The sequence below is a fragment of the Heterocephalus glaber genome, unplaced genomic scaffold (genome assembly GCF_053883595.1).
Source record: "Heterocephalus glaber isolate CG9 unplaced genomic scaffold, H.glaber_assembly_v1.0 deba00001504, whole genome shotgun sequence".
NCBI lineage: Eukaryota > Metazoa > Chordata > Mammalia > Rodentia > Bathyergidae > Heterocephalus > Heterocephalus glaber.
The window spans coordinates 62,573,939-62,594,347 of NW_028258324.1; the positions used below are offsets into that span (position 1 = coordinate 62,573,939).

Sequence of the window (20,409 nt, forward strand, 5' to 3'; positions counted from 1 at the left end):
AGAACAAAGTACCTCTTTCCCTCCTCTGCCATCCCCCATCTATGCAGGTGCAGGAAGAGGAGGTACCCATCCCATGGTTTGTAACTCAGGTTCTTTCAGCTGTCTAACTAAACACTCTACTTCAGTTTCATTTTTGACAAGAAAAGGAATATGAATTTAGGTGTCAACTCTAACAATTCAGAGCTCTTAACATTCCTTTCAAAACCATATATAAATGATTCTCCACTCCTTTGGCAAATAACCACCCTTAGGGAAAATGAAAACAATATTTATAGTAGAAGACAAAATGTGATGCAATTTTGTTAAGATCCTCTGCTGGTTTGCTAAAAAGGCTACTGCTTCTTTTTATTCAAGCTGCCACAGCAAATCTATGCAAGTAGGGAAAAAAAAGTTCTTTGGCTCAATGATAATATCAGTAAGCAATTTATTAAAGATCATGCCATCCATCATCAGAAAGTGGAACAATAATGATGCATTGAAAATAAGTAATCATTCCAGGGTTTTTTTTTCCTCTTTGCAAATTCCTTCAGTTCCAATATCTCTTCGATAAATTGTTAACAGTATTTTGTTCTTTGTCCTTTTGGAAAAAAGCCCAGGGAGGGGAAGGTACTAACAACAGCTGTCACCAGTCCAATAGTACTTACTGCTCGGTTGGCCTAAAAGGAAACAAGAAGCAAAAACCACATTTTATTCTTAAAACATCTCAGTGTCTTAAATGAAGTACTATTTTGTTTCCTAAACTGAAGATTTGTCTTAATATATTCACTATTTAAAGTTCAATGCCAAATCAAAATTCTGTATGAAGATAAAGAAATTAAATTATAATTTTTATAATTATATGCAAGATACAGATAAATACAGATAAGCTTGTATTCCTCATATTTTTAAAGCTCCTGAAAGCTATGCAGTTACTAATCATCACAGGATATCAGTGAGAGAGGTAGCAGGACTCCTGCTTTGCAGCATTTGAAGGTTAGAAAGGATTTGCTGGAGGATGTACCGCCAAAATGGTTAGAGATAAGCTGAGTCCTCTGAAACTCATCTTGTTCCTATGTCCCCCTCGGGTCCTGAAAATGCACTTTCGTTGGGTCTATACCAAGGTGCTCATTGTGAGTATGTGTGAGTGTGTGTGTGTGTGTGTGTGTGTGTGTGTGTGTGGTATGTGCTTTTGTGTTTTACTAAAGAAGTAAAATAGTTCAGGGAGGAGATCTGGGCTAAATACCCATACACTCTTATTTGGTTGACACAATTTCCATTCTAATAAACAAACTTTACAAAACGTCAATGCTGATGTTAACTATCACGTCAAATTAATTTCTCATAGAGACAACATAAAATAAACCACTCTCAAACTCAATTGTCCGTAAAGGAGTTCAGAGAGTTATAGCTTTAAGGGGATTAATCACCACAATGAGGGAGCTAATGAATATTCATGGTTTTCACAGCCCTCAACCTGATATTGCCTTCCACCACATGGGTTTGAGTGCAATTTTATGACCCAAAGGTCACATTCAGATATTTCAGAATCATCAGGTATTCTGAAAACAGCACTGCTTCTCTGGGACTCAAGGATCGGGGCTTTCAAATACAGCAAAACATTTTCCTCAGATGGCTGGGGACCAGTCCAATAGCTGGCACCTGACCCCTGCTACATCTGAGCATGCCCTCAGTCTGTGGCACAGACTTCCGCCCCGGAGCCTGGCACCACACGTGATGGCAGTGCAGTGCTCCCTGTCTAACTGCTGCTTGCCTGGAAGGTGGAGATAGGAAAAAAACAGGGCCAGGAAACAGACACATGGGAGGAGCATTTGCAGCTTGGATTCACTGCCTTACATGATTTTGCAGCCCACAGGAAAAAGGTCCACACTGAGACTGCCTGCCTCTGCTCCAGCCACCAGCTGCTGGGGGGAATGCTATTACTGAACAACCTGGCCTCAGCCCTGACAAAGCCTACTTTAGTTTATAATTTTACTTTTGTATTTATTTGATTTATTAATTTTAATTAATCCACTATCTAAATTATTCCCCAAGGGGAGAATCAGAATTCAAGGTAGCATGGAGCTACCGACAAAGCATACTGGGGAGAGAAAAGGAGGTACAGAGGTACAGAGGTGCGGAATGTTGGACAAGATTCCAAAGAGGGGGCTAAGTTGATACTTCATGGGGACCAGGATTCTAAACCAAGCCCAACTCTAGTACAATTCCAGGTAGCTGCTGAGATCCACAAGTGGGCCCATACAGGCAAACAATGGGGCAGGCAACAAAAACCCGGAAATTCAATAAGTGTCTTTAAACAGAAGTGTCACGTGCTGGCAGAGTAGAGGCCTAGGGGAATTTCAGGACGGTGGGGGTAGGATGGCCCCAGCTAGGTGCAAGGTGTACTGAGTAGGTATTTTTCAGCCTCTAGAAAAATTACAGAAATGTCATAAGTAGAGGAGGCTTGGGAGGAGGGGATGAGCAGCTCGATCCCAAGCCCGAAGTACCTGGGATTGCAGAGCAGACATCATTCCAGCAGAGCATTGAACTGTCCCAAACCCCAACTACTCATTTAATTCAAGTCTCATTCTAGATCACAAAATCCCATGTAACTGGGACAATCCCTCCGAGTCCCCTGTAATGAGATCTGACTTGCAGGACTGTGACAGGCCAGGATGTTCTCGGTGAGCCAGTAGACACAGGAGCTTTTAGCAGGTGACTTACTTAAGATGATAAAGTCCCCCAAATCTGACTCTGCATTCTTTAACTTTTGGATGATTTTATGTCTATGGAGCGCAATAAAGGCTTCATTCCGAGGCTCTGTTCATGCCCAGCAAAACATTAGCTGAATCTGGAGAGCCTGTGTACAGATACCTGCAGGGTTGATCAAAAACTTTTTCCCTTAGGCTTGAAGGCAGCTGTGGTGCATGGAAGCACAGGCAGGGTGTATTCGTGTGTTGGCTTGTTCAGGCATATTCAAAATTGTTACCATCTCATACAAACCTAGACACATCTTGATGACTTGTCTGTACTCTAACAATAAGAAAACATTATTTTTATATATTTCGAAAAGTACAGAAAGGATAAGCCACGAACTGGAAGAAAACATTTGTGGAAGATAAATCGGATAAAGGACTGTTATCCACAAGATGCAAAGAACTCTAAAAAATTCAACAGGAAGATGAAAAATGCAATAGAAAGAAGGAAAAAAAATCAAGAGACAACATCACTAAAGATGATATAAGAAAAGGAAAAAATGGAAACAAAGTCTTTGTGAATAGGGAGAGGTGCAGGGGTTGAAGGGAGGGCAGGGGAATGGGGAAAGAAAATAAGAACCAAGATACAACATGTAAAGATACAAATTCCCAATAATGAATGTCAGCATATTGAATACCTAAAATGTACCAATAAATTAATGAAAGAAAGATGATATGCAGAGGACAAATAAGCATATAAGAAGATGCCCAATACCACATATAACTAGGTAACTGCAAACTAAAACAATAAGACATCTCAATATGCCTATCAAAATAGCTTATATCCAAAATATGGACAGCATCAAATGCTGGCTAGTATGTGGACCAGCAGAAACTCTCATTTGTTACCCATAGGAAGGCATAATGTTACGGCATCCAAAGGCTACATACTACCTGATTTCAATTCTATGACATTGTAGAAAAGGCTAAACTATAGAGATAGCAACCCCCGCCCCCCCCCAAAACCCCAAACAAACAAACAAAAACTCAGTGGTTGCCAGGATATGGAGTAAGGAAAGGATAGATATAAGGAGGATAAAATTTGAGTGCATGGAGACTATGATACTATAATGGTGAATATATATCATTTTAAATTTGTCCAAACTCACGGAATATACAACACACAGAGTGAATCATAATGTAAAACCATGGACTTTGATGATGATTTGTCGAAGTTAGTTCATCAATTTTAAGAAATATAGCACACTGATGTTATATTGATGGTAGAGGATATTATATGCTTATATGGAGGGGAGAAAACTGTACTATCTCCTCCATTTTGCTGTGATCCTAAAACTTGCTTTACAAGTTATCTTTTAACTTCTAAAAATACAGAAAAGCACCAAGAAATTAAAAGATGGAACCAAATCTTTCCATCCTTCTAATCATTTCTATGCATTTATAACTTTTTAAATTGGAGATATACATAGCCATTTCTCAAGAAAACATTTTCAAGCCTAATTTCCCAAAGCCTTAAGGGAACCTCCCAAAATGAATGAATCCAATACTAGCTATTAATTAGTAGTAATACATTAGTTTACTGATAAGTAACCTTAGTTCTGTTGTTTGTTTTTTTTGAGCCTAATGAAGATTCATAAAATTCCAAATATACTGTAATTGAAAAAATATCCATTGTAGGCATGCTGCATATGAAAATGAGGAAATTATAAAGCAGTATGCTGAAGGAGACCTCAAATGTCTTCTATAACCTTTAAAACAACCTCAATGTACAGAGTAGAACACAGAAAAATAGTGTGCCCAAGATCACTCAGCAGGTAAGTAGTGAAGCTAATGTCAACAAAATCTGGGGCTTAGGTAGGTTCTTAAGGCTGTTGCAACAACATCATCATCAGAAGAGGTAGGAGGCAAGTTCTACCTTGTGGTTCGTACAAGTATGGTACAAGTTCTACCATGATTATCTTTCCTGGATCTGGAGTCTGGATTTAGAAGGTGAAAGATAGTGAATAACAAGTTAGAGTCAAAGCAAGAAGATAAATTTAACCTATTTTTAATTTAGCAAATGTTTTTTATTGAAGTATGAATAACATGCAAAAGGCTGCAGACATTTAATATAAACAACTTGGTGTGTTTGGGGATAGGCATACACCCATACAATCCTCATCACAATAAGTGTTCAAAAACTTATTCATCACCTCCAAAAGTTTCCTCCCACCACTTCTGTTGGGTTTTTTTTCTTTTGTAGTAATTTTGTTTTGTTTTCTGTGCTTTTTTTCTTTTCCTTTTGTGTTACGGACACTTCATCTAATATGTATTCTTTCAGCAAAATTTAAGGTACATACCACAATATTGTTGACATGCTAGATCTCCAAACTGATTTATCTTGTGTAACTGATGTTTATACCTTTGACCAATACCTCTCCATTTTATAATCCTTAAATAAATAAATAATAAAACACTGCTGGGTGCAGTGAAAAACTTTGTCATTAGAAAAGAAGTGGGATGGTGCCTACTTCCTGGCTGTATCACTAGTTTCCAATGCAAAGGTAAGGAGAAATTTTTGTGTAGCCTCTGTGTTCTAGGTCAGAAGCAATTTATTGTTATGTATGAGTAAAACATTCATTACATTAATGTGTTTCTTAGTGACAATGAATTTCCAGTTAAATTATTTCCTAGTGATAGCACCAAATGTATACTTTCTTTCACTATGTATTAGCTCCCATTTCCTCAAGCTTTTTTGAGAAGTACTGAACCTCACTGCTGAGACTAAAAGTTTATATACTAGATCCACATTTCAAAAATTCTGGAAGTCTTGAATAAATTTGAGTTTTCAAAATATTATTAAAATTTTATGGTGTTATTCTCCTAATTTAAAAAAAATTTATAGGTTAACAATTCCATTAATTTTATTAGCTATAAAAATTTTATTAGCTATGAAATTACTTTTGATATTTTAATTTTAAAAATTAACATGTTCTATGTATTTTGGATGAAGAGGATTTCGTCAGATAGTAGTTTTATATATTCATTCTGTTATATCACCTTGATAAATCTGCAGCTTAAAACATCAATGATGGAATTGGATTGGTGGAACAACAGGTAAGGTAAGGGCAAGTGAAGTAAGCATGCAGTTAGTTGAGAATCTGGTCTACTGCAAAATGCTGATAAGAACAGTTGTATAGTACATTTGTGATGCACTATAAAGTCAATTAATCCATTCAAATTCATCCAAAAGCACAATTAATGAAAAGATCTACTTAAAAACACAACATTGCATTGAAAACATTTCATTGCAAGGAAACAGAAAATATATACAAACCCAGCAGGATATGCCATCATTTGGCCTCTGTCCACTACTAGAAAAGAATCTCAGGTTGACAGTCTATGTTACTGGCAAATGAACTCCCATTCAAAAAAGTCAACATCCTTTTTAGCTTATTCTCTTCAGTACCTGTGGTTACTGATTTGAGTTTGCTGTATGGCAGGGTAACAGGAACATTTTCAAGAAGAGAAGGCAATAAAACTGCCAGAAAGCTGTGCCTTGGTTCTATTTCAAATCCCCAAGGTGAATTTCTAGCCCCAAACTAAGTGTATCCACATTGGTCAGTCACTTGCTGTACAAACTTGAACAACTCAATCTCCTTCTTTATCCTTCAGTTTTTCATATTTTCGTGTTACTTTCATTTTGTTTGAGTCCAGAAAACCTTACTATAGCTTACAGTTACGGCCGCCTCAAGGTAAGAGAATACTGTGCCCCCTAAAGCAAACTGACCTGTTCCGAGACTCCTTCTCCATAGCGAAGCAAAGTCACAAAATGCTCACAGTTGTTATCTAGGATGTCATACGGCACCTCCCATCCGATGACAAACTCTGACCGCTGAATGACTTCCTCCACCGGAAGAGGGGGGTACATGTCATCGTATTTATTATTTATTCTGTATGTGTCATTTCCCACAACATCCTTCAACAGCTGCATCTTCACCAGGGCCTTTGTGCTGAACACAGACTTGGCGCTTGTGAAAGTTGAAGGGATGCCATCTACAGGGAGAATTCTGGTCAGCGAGGGTTAGTGTCCCAGCCCAGTGAGCTCCAATGCCATTGAAAGACTTCTGAGACGCTGGGATGCTTAAATCTAGCTCTGGTCTTTATGTATCCTCAAAAGGAAGCCCACTTAATCTCATTATTCATAAGCACTCATTCTGCAAATGTTATCAGTACTATTCAACAATGTATAAGTGTGAATTTGGGAAAAGCTCTAAAACTTTGTGATCGTCTCATAGAATAAACTGGGCGAGAACCTTCGACCTGTTCTTGGGAAACAAGTTGTCTGTAGATTAGTGTGAGTATAAGAGATCTTTTGTATGTGTTTCTAGCACATTGCAGATAGGATTACTGCTCTCTTTTTCTATGATGCAGTTCTTTCTTAGCATCTGACCAAGATGCATGTGAACAGCATCTCACAGTTAGGTGACTCATGCGAGGAAAAGTCTCTACATAACCAGCATTTAAAAATATTTTTTCTTTTAGTAACTATCTTAGTCACTTTCTTGTCAATGGGACACAATATCCACCAGCCACAACTTAAAGGAGAGGTTCATTTTGGCTCAGGTTTTCAGTCTACAGTCAGCTGACTCCAAGGCAGAAGCAGCATGCAAAAGACTCCAAGCCCATGCAGAAGAAGGCTGCTCATGTCGTTGCAGTCAGGGACAGGAGAGGGAGATAAACACTTCCAGGTCACACCCCAGTGACTTGCCTCAAAATGGGCCCAACTTCCTGACATTCGGCTATAGATTCATCAGTGGACTCACCTACTGATGAGGATAGTACCCCGTGATCCAGTCACCTTCCAAACTTAAGAACCTTTTTGGGGACACCCCAGCTCTAAACCATAACAGTAATGACTAAAAGCAAAGGTTTTTGTTACTCTTTTGTGTATCATCTTTCCAATGGAGCAGAGTTTTCCAGTTAGCATCACAGATGGAAAGTTCTTATGCATTCCAAACATATCTATCCTAGTCAGAATTGCTAAACCTTTTAAAAAATTATATAAAACTAGGAGGAAACATGAAGGAATTGACCACAGAGAAGTAAACTGGCTTGAAAAATATCACAGTGATTAACAATAGAGAGAAATTAAATTTCAATCTACAGGATCAAAGCTCAAAACTTGAAACTCACTCATAGAGGAGGAGGAAGCAGGAATATGGAGTTTCACAGTGGGAACTAGGAAGATAGCACTATCTTCCAGTTGTAAAAACTGCAGGCACAATGTAGATGAACAAGTGCTTTCTCAAATGTTACTTTCTTTTGAATTTTTACTGAATACTTAATTTCAAGATTTCAAGGACAGTGCCTACCTATTACAACCTTCTAAGCTTTCTCTAGGCTGATTCTCTAAACTTCTCCAAACTTTTCCCACAAGCCAGTTCCAAAGGCTTCTGAACCATATAGTTAGCTATAGGCACATCAACTTGTCTAGTACCAATTTTTTGTATTAGTCAGCTTTCTTATTGCTAGACAAAATATCAGATACCCACAGTTTAAAGGTAGAATGGTTTGTTGTGGTCCAGAGTTTCAGAAGGTTCAGTTCATGGTTGGCTGACTGCAGGGCAGGAACATCATGGCAGAAGGACATGGTGATTTATTTTTTCCACATTGCTTATCTCCCTTTTAACACTCACTTTGGTAATTTTTTCTTGGTTCTCTCTCTATACTAAAATATAAATTTCACTATGGAAGGAAATTTCTATGAACCCCTAGTCCTAAAAGAGTGTTCAGTACATCCTAGGTAACATATCAAAAGGTATTGAATGAATCAAATCATCATCTGAGTAATCTATAAGGATATCAAACTTACTCATGTATGTGGCAAATATCTTCTCCAGCAGGACATTAGTTTTTATTTTAATTGTGATTTTTAAGTATAAAGATTTTAAATTTTAACATTAATTGGCCTTTGTGATTTCTTGGATGATACTTCAGTCTTATCTCCTCTAAACCTAGATTCACTTGATCTATCTACTTTCCACATTTTATTTTTGTTTTATTTTGTCCGTTATTTCTTCTTATTTTGAGAAAACTTTAAACTTCCAGGAGCAACTGGCAACAGGCCTTACCTGTAGGAGCCACGTTGATTACATAACCATCACCCAAGTACAGGGCCCAGTGCTGATAGCCAGGACGGAACACTTCAATCAAGTCCCCTGGGTAGGGGTTTCCAGGGTAAGTCAAAGTGAAGCAGTCATTAAATGCCATCTGCAGTGACAGACACAACAATCAGCTGTACAACTGGCTGTAAGAGAATCAGGTTTTATTCAGATCATTTTCTTTATTAGTATATGCTTGTAGCGCGTGATATTTGCATTCCTTGTGTGGAGTTGGTACATGTACACAACACGTAGAAATTCCTTTTTTCATCCCCTTTCCCCCTCTTTCCTCTCCATTCCCTCCTTCTCTTGATTCCTTTACCCTTTGAGAAAGGTCTCTCTCCCTATCTCCTATTATTTATCTTTTATTTTGCTCATTTATAATTTGGGTTTCTCCTATAAGGGAAAGCATGTGATATTAAAGCTTGTGTGTCTGATAATTCACTTAACAAGACTTATACAGAATCAGAGGGATATGAACTTGATTGAGACCACCTTCCATATTACTTAGGCTCATGTCACTTTTCTTCTCTTTGAATGATTCCAACACTGAATTATGTGTGCACAATTAGACAAATCCAAAACAAATTTGTCACCTTTTCATTAATTCTCTGTAGTAGTGCTTTTCTCATCCTCATCATTTTCAGCAGATCAAGCATTTTATAATTATTTAAATCTCAAAATTCATGGTTAATCTAACATACATAAAATTTCAAAAATATTAAATATTAAAATATGTCCTGTTTATCATAGAGGGAAAATGAAAGGAAAGTAAATGTGTAAGATACTTCTGTTTTATTACATAAATGCTCAGTACAGGTCTAACTAAAAGATATCATACTATGTCTATATGCTTACACTTAATTAGCATAAAAATGCCAGGATTCAAGAACATGAGCTCATAGGCTACTTAGTAAAATCAAGGAGTAGAGGTATGGGTAGATGCTAATATTATGTGAACATGAAGATTCTTCAAAAACATATCTTGTATTATAAAACTTACTTTGTAGTTTAATTTTAAACAGAGATAGGTTCCAAGCACAGATGGATATCCAGCCAGATATTCAGGCAAATGTTGGATATGGGACATTTCTCTCTTGTTCAGCAATGTGCTGTGTATTGTAGCATGTCTAAATATTCTGGCTTCCATCCACTAAATATCAGTAGATACCCTTTGCCGTTGTAACAATCACAAATGCCACCTTGGACTTTCACCATTCCACTTTCTGCCTCATTTATTTTCTGATTCCTCACTTACTGATTCTAGAATATTTCAAGGTAGTCATTGGTAGAACTGGGATAATTTGGAGTTGGGGGAGTCCGTCACATGGATGAGTATGTTGGAACATTCAAAGTTGGTGAGATCTTCTTCCCTCCTAAACCAACACTCTTCAGAAAGAACATATAAGTCCTTGACAGTTGATTTTTATGAGATTACACTTTCTACATGTGGAATAGAAGTAGAATAATTCACCCAGTGAAAGTTATATACATTTATCCACAATCAAAGGGAGGTTTAATGTTATGTGCGTGCTGAATTGCTAATTGACAACAGGGTAGTTCTCATCATCTCACTGTGATGCAGATATGCATGCTCATTTACAAAATAAATCCAAGTGCCAGAAATGGAATCTTTCAAATTATCTAAATTATGATTATAATAGCATAGGCTAAGGACTTGGGAATACAACTTTTATTTTTCTGGCACTTTAAAAGTCTTTTTTTTGCAACATTTCATAATGGAAGGGTGTTTTCCCAAGTATTTGTATGCCATCTGTTGAAAAGCTTCAATCATCACACTGTCACAGAATCGTGGCCAAATGTAAGCTGTCCATCTGTTGAAAAATAACTATTAAAACAACTTTATGGAAACCATTAACTCTAACCACCCTCTCAAAGATGTCTGAGTCATACTAATACGGCAGCTCACAATTTGGCCACATGAGTACTCAAAGGAAAAAGAGATAATACACTGTGATGTAAACAAACACATTTTCCATGAATCGGAACCAACAAGAACACACAGCTGTCTACTGGGATCTGAGACCTATTATAGTCATGCATATAAAAATAACCAACTTCTGAACAGGCAACACTTTGAAATTTATCATTTTTTCAGATGTACTATCTCAATTAACCCTATTTAACTAAAGAAATAAAGACCCTCACAACTTTTTGAGTTTATTATCCCATTTTACAGATAAAAAGCTATGGTATGCCATCTTTTAGAAAATATACTCCTAAGCCCCTATATCCTAAAATAGAAATGGAAAATAATTGGGCAGGCATTAATATGTGAGCTCTTCTCTCAGTCTTCTACTTGATACGTGTCAGTGCTGTACCTTTGGGTAAGGCCCTTGTTTCGATGATAGGCATAAAAATATAGGGTTATTTGATATCTCAAAAAACTGTTGAAAGTAACCCTTTGCAAACTGCCTAAAAGTCAATGCAAATGCTTTGTGAAAACTAGTAAAGCCGGACAGGTGATGGTGAGAGAAAACTGGTTATCTGTAAAGCTTGAGGTTGGTTCATGGCTTATGTGTGATTTTGCTACCTTATCCTTTCTTCCTGTCATCATAGCTCTAGGAAACAGATGGTTCCACTGCAAAATTTTACTATATTTAACACATTTTCAATTTTTGACATATAATCATCAACTGATTTATGAAGTGTAAGATAATTGATTGCACAAAGCCCATCATATTTATAAAAAGAGATGATAGGATAACAAGGGAAACATTTCATATGAGTACACCCACCAGAAAGTAAAGGAGGAGCCTGAAAGCCGATGTATAATGGGAAAGTGAATTCTGACATGGACAATTTAGAATCACAGCAAATCGCTGCACAAAGAGACTTCAGATCAACTGGTCTCAAAATTTGTTTCAGCAGTGAGAACCTTGTATCCAGCTACCTGTCAGATCCTCAAATCCACAAAATGTAAAAGTAGCACCAGAGGACTTCAGAAAGGCAAGAATAGCACCAGCTGCTCCTACTGTGGTCTCTGCTGCTATCAAGCCTTTCTGGTAATACAGCTTGAGTAACAGCCATCTGGTTGTAATCCAAATATCTTACTTTTAAAACAAGGGAAATAGAATTAGGCAGGTAATTTTAACCAGCAAAAATCATATGATATTGTGCAAATGATTTTCAACAATTAGTGCTGGAGTAATTGAACATCTATAGGTAAAAATGAAACAAACCTAAAAACCTACATAAAACAAAAACCACCAACACCAATAGACATCCACTGAAATACTGTACCTAATAAAAAAATGTAAAGCTACAAAATGGAGGAGAAAAGAACAGAGGAGAAAATTCTCAGGATTTAGGGCAGACAAAAAGTTCTTAGACTTGATACCAAAAGTACACTCCACAACAGAAAAACATGATAAATTGTCTTCAATATTGAAAACATTTGAATTCCAAAAGCTAGCACCATTATCTGGGACATATAAAGGAGTCTCAAAGCTCAACAGGGAAAAAAGTAAACATTACAATCATACTGTAGGCAAAAGATATGAACACGCATTTCACCAAAAATAACACACAGATGTCAGGTAAACCATGTTCAACACCATCAGACATTAGGTAGATGCAAATTAAAACTACAATGAGATGCTACTACAGACCTACTAGAAATAAAAAATAGTGGAAATGTCAAATGTTAACAAGGATGTGCAGTAATTGCATTACACATTCATTGCTGGTGGGAATGTAAAATGGTATAGCCACTCTGGAAATGATTTGATAATTTCTTTTAAAATTTACCTTGTAGTTACTACAGGATTCTATAATTGCACTCCTAGGTTTCTGATCATAGAGAATGAAGGCAGTGAAAACTTGCTCACCCAGAAGCTTGTACACACATTTTTATAGTAGCTTTATTTCTTTCATAATATCCTCAAACTAGAAACAATTCAGCTGAACTTCAATGGTGGATGACTGAAAAACAGTGTGTTCTCAAGATTAAAATGACTAGTGATATGGAGAACTCACCTCTTCATCCACAAAGAGGGCCCAATGTAATAGGTGTGCAGTTGCATTTTGAGGTGAGTGACTAAAGAGAACACTGGAAAACATCAAAAGCACCCCACTTTCATTGATGAATAGGTCATTTACACAAAAGTAACAAAGAAATATCAATTTAAACTATGCTGTATATCAAACGGACTTGATGGCCATTATACAATATTCCATCCAACAGCTGAACAACATATTCTTTTTATCAGTGCATGAAACTTTCTCTAGAATACACTGTAGATTAAGTGACAAGTCTTAACAAATTAAAAAAGTTAAAACCATATTCTGTATGTTTTCTGATGACAATAGAATAAATCTAGAAGCCAACAAAAAGACAATAAGTATATAAGTACATGGAAACTAAAGAACATACTTTTGAATGAACAGTGCATAACAGAGGAAGCCACAGGGAAATTGAAAAATTTCTCAAAACAAATGAAAATGGAAATAATATACCAAAACTTGTGGACTAAGAGAGAATTTTAAAGGGAAGTTGTCTACATTCAAACAAAAACAAAAATGAAAGAAAGACTGATTTCAAATAACCAACCTAAAGATGCATTTCAAGGACTGAACAAAGCAAGAATGAACCAAATGCAAAATATTAGAAGGAAAAATGTACCAAAGATAAGAACAGAAATAAATGAAACAGTTCTTTGAAAAAATAAAATTGATAGGCCTCTAGCTCAACTAACCCCCCCAAAAAAAGAAAGAAAAAAAGAAGATCTAAATAAATAAAATTAGAGTTGAAAAAGGAGGCATTACAACTAATATCACAGAAATGTAAAGGACCATTAGGGATTATTATGAATACTTATATATTAGCAAATTATAAAATTTAGAAAAAAATGGAGAAATATTAGCACACATAAGACCTACCAAAATTGAAACATGAAGATATAAAAAACCTGAATAGACTAATAACAAGAAAAGATTGGTCATAGTGAAACATTTCTCATCATTGAAAAGCTCAGGACCAGATGGCTTCACTGTCAAATAGTACCAAACTTCTGAAGAAAATGAATATCAATTCTCAAACTAATCTGCAGAATTGAAGGGAGAAAAACTTTTACAATCTCACTTTATGATGCTAGGATCACCCCGTTACCAAAACCAGATAAAGACACAACTAGAACAAAGTATACACTGATATCTTTGATAACCATAGATACAAAATTTATCAACAAAATGCTAACAAGTGGAATTCAACAGAAAATTTAAAATATCAACCACTGTGTGTAATGGTTTGTGTTTAGATGCCCCCCCCCCCCGCCTCATGCTTTTTCAGAGGTGGCTGAATGTAGAGTGTGTGACTGATTCATGGTGGGGCTAGGCCTGAGGGCACTAGGAGTAAGGGTGTGAGTGCTACCCATCCTAAGTAGTCTGAAGAAGACAAAAGGGGTAGAAAGACCCCTTTTTAAGGTTTCTTGTTGCTTTACTACTGTCTATCCGCCATGAACTGTTGCCACTCTGCCAGCCTGCCTTGGAGCCAGCTGATTAAGGATTGAGAGCTCTAGGAACTGTGAACCAAATGAACCTTTTCCCCTTTATCTTTGGATGTGGGGTATTTTGTCTCAGTAACAAGAAAAGTAACTAACACACCATGATCAAGTTGGTTTCGCTTTAGGGATACAAGGATGGTTCAACACACGCAAATCAACAGATGTAATATACCACATCAAAATAGGGGGTAATCATCATAAATGATCTGAATAGATGTAGAAAAAACTCATGTGGTAAATTTCAACATCTCTTCATGATGAAAGCCCTGAAAAAATTAGATATAGAAGGACCATACCTCAGCTTAATAAATGCTATTTATGACAAACCCATAGGCACTGAATGAGAAAAAGCTGAAAGCATGTTTTCTTAGATCAGGAATGAAACAAGGCATGTCCAGTCTTACCACTTTCATTCAATGTAGTACTAGTAGAGAACAATCAGGCAACAGAAAGAAATAAAAGGGATGCAAATAGTGAGGGAAGAAGTCAAACTATCCCTATTAGCAGATAATGTTTGTATATATAGAAAGACCAGCAAAATACCATTAGGACTTACAATAAATTCAGTAAGTATATAAAAGTCAGTAGCTTTTCTATATGCCAGTAACAAACCAACTGAGAAAGCAATCTCATTCACAATACCCACAAAATATCCAGAAATACTAGATGTTTTTACCGAGGAAGTAAAAGGCCAGTATACTAAAAATTACAGAACACTGATGAGAGAAATTGGACAAGAAACAAAATGCCAGAAAGACTTCCCATATTAGTGGATTGGAAGAACTGTTACATTAAAATGTCCATACTTCCCAAAGTGATTTACAGATACAATACAATCACTATCAACATACGCATGACATTCTTCTCAGAACCAGAAAAAAAATGCTAATATTTACATGGACACACAAAGGACCCCTGAATAGCCAATGCAATCCTCAGAAGAGAAACAAAGCACATCCTTTTCAATAAACATGGCTGGGAAAACATGCAGATGACTGAAACTTGACCCTGATCTCTCACCTATGAAAAGTCAACTGCAAGTGAATCAAATACCCAAATGTAAGGCCTGAAATTTCGAATCTAGTATAATAAAACATTGGAAAAACACCTTGAGACACTCTGATGAGGTAAGTGGCAGACTAAAGGTATACCTATCATATAGGTAGTCGGCGACAAGCTTTGAATTCAATTTGAGGTCCATCTCCCTACTCCAGGCAATGGTTTTCTGTATGGGATGTCTAACACATAAGAACCAAAAGCACAGGAAACAAAAGTAAAACTAGGCCAATAAAAACTGCATCAAACTCAAAAGCTTTGGCAAAGGAAAGGAAACAACACAGTGAAGAGACAATGTACAGAATGTGAGAAAATATTTGCACCCTATGCATATGACAAGGGGTTGATATCTAGAACATATAAAACAATAGCAAAAAAGTAAGATTAGCAAGACACAGAAAGACAAGTACAGCGCACTGCATGTTTTCTCCCCTATGTGTAAATTTCAAAGGGTAAACATGAAAGTAAACTAGTGATTGCTAGAGATGAGGAAGGAAGCACTTGTGAAGGGGGGGGGGGGCGGGGGTGATTAGCAGTTGGATTTGATCAGGGTGAATTGTATGCATGTCTGGAAATATCACACCGAACCCTATTAATAAGAACAATTAATACATGTTTATTAAAACACTGCCTGAGGTATACCATGGAATAAAAGGGGAACAAACTATTAAATGCAAAACCTGAATGAATCTCAAGAGGAATATACTGAGTGGAAGAAAAACAAAGTCAAAAGGTTGCATGGTCTGTGATTCCACTGTGTAACATTCTTGAAATGACAAAGTCATAAAACTGAAAAACAAATGGGGATTGTCAGGAGATAAGGAAGGGACGCGAGGGATGTGCCTATAAAAGGATAACACGTGGGACTTTTGTCAACAGTCAAGAGCTGATTATTATGATCGCTGTTTTACTCAGATGAGTTTGGTCGCAGACCTAAAGTCATAAAGGTGTCAGTGACAAGCCTGGTAGTCAATTTCAGGTCTATCTTCTTACTCCAGAATTCATGGCCCTTCTTGATACCATAGATTAAAAATCATCAAAGGAATTGCTTCTAAACATTTCACCTTTTCCCACCTCTCAATTATCCATTAGGTGGAGGAGGTCCAAAAGCACACAAATACATATTTCATATAAACATTCACATGGAGAACCAGGGAATAATGGGAAGTGGAGCCTTGCTGGGAGACCCCTGCTTTTCTCCTGCCCAGTGCATGTCAAGCTGGGGCTAAGCATCTGTAAGGTGCCCAGACTGAGACCTTAGGCAAATGGTCGTTACAGATCAACTTGACTAAGTTGGTTTACCTGGACCGAGTTCGTTGAGGCACAGATAGTTAATGTAGGAGATAACACAGAATCAGTTAAAGATACATTTATAAAGTCCTCCACTACAAACTCTGTGTGTCATCTCTGAGGTAAAGATACTTCATTTTTATAGTTCACTTGCACAGTATTGGATGAATCACTTACAATACAGTAGTATGAAGGTAAGGCTTGAATCTTTGTACAAGAAATTTCCCATTTCAATTGCCAGAACAGATTATTCTGATTGCAGCTCCATCTTGGGCCCTCAGAATGCATCCAAAGAAATAAATGCTCCCTACACAAACAGGAGCAAGCTAACTGCCGCTCGTGTCCAAGAGGCCACCTGTGTTACGGAGTATCTAGGAGCACATGGTACAGGTACTCTTAAGATCACTACTGGAAGTCTGAAATACCAAAACGAGCAATCCCATCCTACTCCTTGTCCAACAGCCTCCCAATTTTATACACACCCTTTCCTATTTCAGCTGCTTCTTTCATCCACAATACTGCTTCCACGAAGCCCTGTGTTCCAAGACTGGCCAAGCCCCAGACTCTCAGGGCTGCACAGGCCCTGGGTCCAACACTGATTGTACAGCTCAGAGTCACATTCTGGGCCAAATTAACTGTCCCCAGCCACAGCCTTGTCATGGTCTGTTTTGAGTCTTCCAAGGCCCACCACTGACTGCTTGTTATCGTTTAGATTTACATGTTCCCCAAAGTCTCACGTGTTCAGAGGTGGGGCTTCTGAATAGTGATTGGATCATGGGATGCTGTACTCATCAGTGGATTTATCCATTGCTGATTTCATGGCTGATTATGCTGTCAGGAGGTAGAGCCTGGTGGAAAGAGGTGGGTCACTGGGGGTGTAAACTGGAAGGGGGATTCTTATCCCAGCCTCCTCTCTCTGCTTCCTGGTCACCACAGGTTGAGCAGCTGCTCTCCACCATCCTCTCCATGCCTTCCACCATGCTGTTTCTGCCTTGAAGCCATCAGACCATGGACTGAAATCTCTGAAACCGTAAGCCAAAATAAACTTCTCCTCCTTTAAATTGTGTCAGGTATTTTGTCCCAGCAACAAGACAATGAGTAAACTACTACTCATCTTGCCCTTTCTATAATCTTGGCCTCTGTTCATCCCTACATTCTAGGCAAACTAAACTAGTCACTGTGATTCACACTCATCTGGAGGCTGTTGTTGCTATTGCTGCTGCAGTTGCTTTGGGCTTTTTGTTATTTTTGCTAACAATGACTCTTCTACCTGAAATGCCCGCTTCCAAATACCTCCAAATGGTCCACTCTTAAAGATTCAGGTCAGAGTTAGGCCCTGTAATAGAAGATTTAAAAAAAAAAAAATGCAGAGGGCGGTTGTAGCTCAGGGTGAAGGTCCTGGGTTCAAGTCCCAACACCCCAAACCCAATCCAGGTCAGATGTCATGTTTTCACCAAGGCCTCTCCCCAGTCACCCAGGGTGACAGCTGCTGAGTGTCCACAGCACATGCTCCCTGGAGGCATCCCCCTGCCTACACCCTCGTCATAACTGCTGCCTGGGAACGTTTCTGCCCCGCTATGGAGGGGTGGTGCTTGTTTATCTCTAGACTTTCTGCTTCTAGCAGAGCGAGCACCTGGCACAGGTAACTGCAGAGCAAATGTTTAATGAATGAAGAAACGTGGAACTTAAGCTCAGGGAGGACACGGGGCTGAGTTTTTCCACCGTAGGACTTGTTTCCATGGTGCTGAATGCCAAAGTGGCACCAGCACCCGCATTTCCAGTAACTAAGGTTACCTCAATTACTTGTATTATTCTTAGTCTTCACTTCAGAGGGGACAGCAGGTGTACAAAGCCTCCAGAAGCAGGCTGGGTTGCTCGTGTCAGCTCTGCCCCTTCATAGCTTCGTGACTTGGGAAAGTAAATCTCCTTCCCCGTGGACTCAGTGCTCCAATTTGTAACTAAGAGGAGGTTGAATTGGACCTGCTGCTGTTCCTGTTTTCACAGTTGGTTCAAGCATGGTTCCCCAGGGGAGTAGAGGTCCGCCCTCCCTGGGCCCAGGGCGCCTTCCCGCACCCGGCACAGCCCAGCCAAGAGAGTCCGGGGCTCCCTGGCCTCGCTCTGCTCACTCTCCTGCTAGCGGCCACAGGACGTCTCCGTCGCGCCGGAGAGGCCAGAGCCACAGCGATCGCCCCGGCCAGAGCGGCCTCAGGCGCCAACGCCAGCCCGGGATGCGCGCGGCCTCGCTCCGCCTGAGTGCGCACGGACGCCAGGCTCAGCCTGCGCCGTCCTCGGCCCCTGCCGCTCGCCTGTGCGTGCGTTCACCTTCGCGTGCCCTCGCACTCCTGTCCCCGCGCACGCCGCCCCGGCCTCGCCAGCAGCACTGACGCGGCTCTGCCCTACGCACGCGCGCTACCCGGCGCCCACCTAGGCTGGCCCACCCAGCCCGGCCTCCGGGACTTGCCTCCGACAAACTTTTAGGGTACCAGGCGTTGTGTTAGGCGCTGTGGTCGTTAAAACCAGAAGAGTTGGTGCACACGTATCAGGAATACGCATTACGTCATGATTTGGCTCTACACAAAGTCCCTTAGGAAGAAAGAGGTCCCGGTCACTGCACCCCAAGAAGAGGGCTGGGTCTTTGGACAAAGTGCCCTTATAAAAAGCAAAGACAAAAACAAAAACCTCTCATTACACACACACACACACACACACACACACACACACACACACACAGAGGAAACGCAGAAGGGTTAAAGAAGGGTCCTACTGCCTCCAGATTCCCCCAGTGGGAAATTTACCTGGCTCAGGATAGGATGGGGTTTTCACTAAAGCCAAGACTCCCCGAAACCCTGCCTTGTTCCCAAAACCATGTTGGTCTCCAGACAGTGGGATCCATTACGTCCCTTATTCAGCATGACTCCAGCATGTGACAAAGTTGGGCTCGACCAGGAATACAGCCTTGTGGGTTTAAAAATAAACCTGGAGAGGAGAGGTGAGTATCCTCTTTCTCGGGGGGGGGGGAGGGAGGGAGGGAGAGAGAGGAGAGAGAGGGGAGGGGGAGGAGGAGGGGAGAGAGAGGGGAGAGAAGAAGAGAGAGGGAATGCTAACCAGCTATTAAGAAAGCCTGGCCACCTGTCAAGTGAACTTTTGGGGGCACTGCAAAGGACTTTTCTTCAAACCAATCATAACCTAGATTTTTACTCTGATGCAGACAGAATCGCAGCTAGTAGCTCGATAATTTTATGTGCTGGTCACAATGGCATAAGAGCTGTTTCTCTAAAGGAATCATCGAGTCCTGTGTGAAAGTTGAGGGTACATGATCTGAAATGTGAGGTCTGACTTTGGAACCTGTGGAAACAAAGTCCAGAGAAGGAAACTGAAAGCATTTGGAATCCAGATGTAATTATTAGCAAAGTGGAAACCAGAACATTTGAGAGGTTGTAGCTTTATTTTTTTTTATGTTACCATTTTTCTCACAGTTTCCCTATTTAGTATATGTGAAGAGTTATGAACTGAATCACTTATGCACTTAAATACCTCTTTAACGTCTCAGACAGAAAGCCATAAACATGTATATCCTTTATGTGGCTCAACTATTCCAATTGAGTCATCATTGAAGGAAGTAGTTGATAATTTTATACAGGAGAGTTATTGTGAGCATTTATAAAGCCATCCTGCTTATGAGCTAAATTTATTACGTTTGCC

General features: G+C 39.1%; 1 protein-coding gene across 4 annotated transcripts; it reads right to left on the minus strand.

Annotated features, from left to right (window-relative positions):
- Positions 1-404: 404 nt before the first annotated feature.
- Plaat1 (phospholipase A and acyltransferase 1) lies at positions 405-19,838 on the minus strand. 4 transcript variants are annotated; one of them, XM_004834766.3, is made up of 4 exons: positions 19,503-19,838; positions 8,807-8,945; positions 6,463-6,728; positions 405-656 (listed from the first exon to the last, which is right to left on the minus strand). In XM_004834766.3, exons 2-4 carry the CDS (start codon positions 8,943-8,945, stop codon positions 555-557), a joined length of 507 nt encoding a protein of 168 aa, XP_004834823.1. In that variant the 5' UTR covers positions 19,503-19,838; the 3' UTR covers positions 405-554. The 4 variants fall into 4 exon arrangements, with proteins under 4 accessions (XP_004834823.1, XP_004834824.1, XP_021111238.1 ...); XM_004834767.4 differs by lacking the exon at positions 19,503-19,838 and adding an exon at positions 19,169-19,290; XM_021255579.2 differs by lacking the exon at positions 19,503-19,838 and adding an exon at positions 18,502-18,913.
- Positions 19,839-20,409: the final 571 nt, after the last annotated feature.

What these genes read in the sequence shown, in the direction of transcription:
- Plaat1 (XM_004834766.3), bottom strand. Translation starts at nt 8,945, where the DNA reads ATGGCATTTAATGACTGCTTCACTTTGACTTACCCTGGAAACCCCTAC. An exon ending in AATCAACGTGGCTCCTACAG is followed by an intron (nt 6,729 to 8,806) that starts GTAAGGCCTGTT and finishes TTCTCCCTGTAG; the next exon opens with ATGGCATCCCTTCAACTTTC. An exon ending in GAGAAGGAGTCTCGGAACAG is followed by an intron (nt 657 to 6,462) that starts GTCAGTTTGCTT and finishes GTTTCCTTTTAG; the next exon opens with GCCAACCGAGCAGTAAGTAC.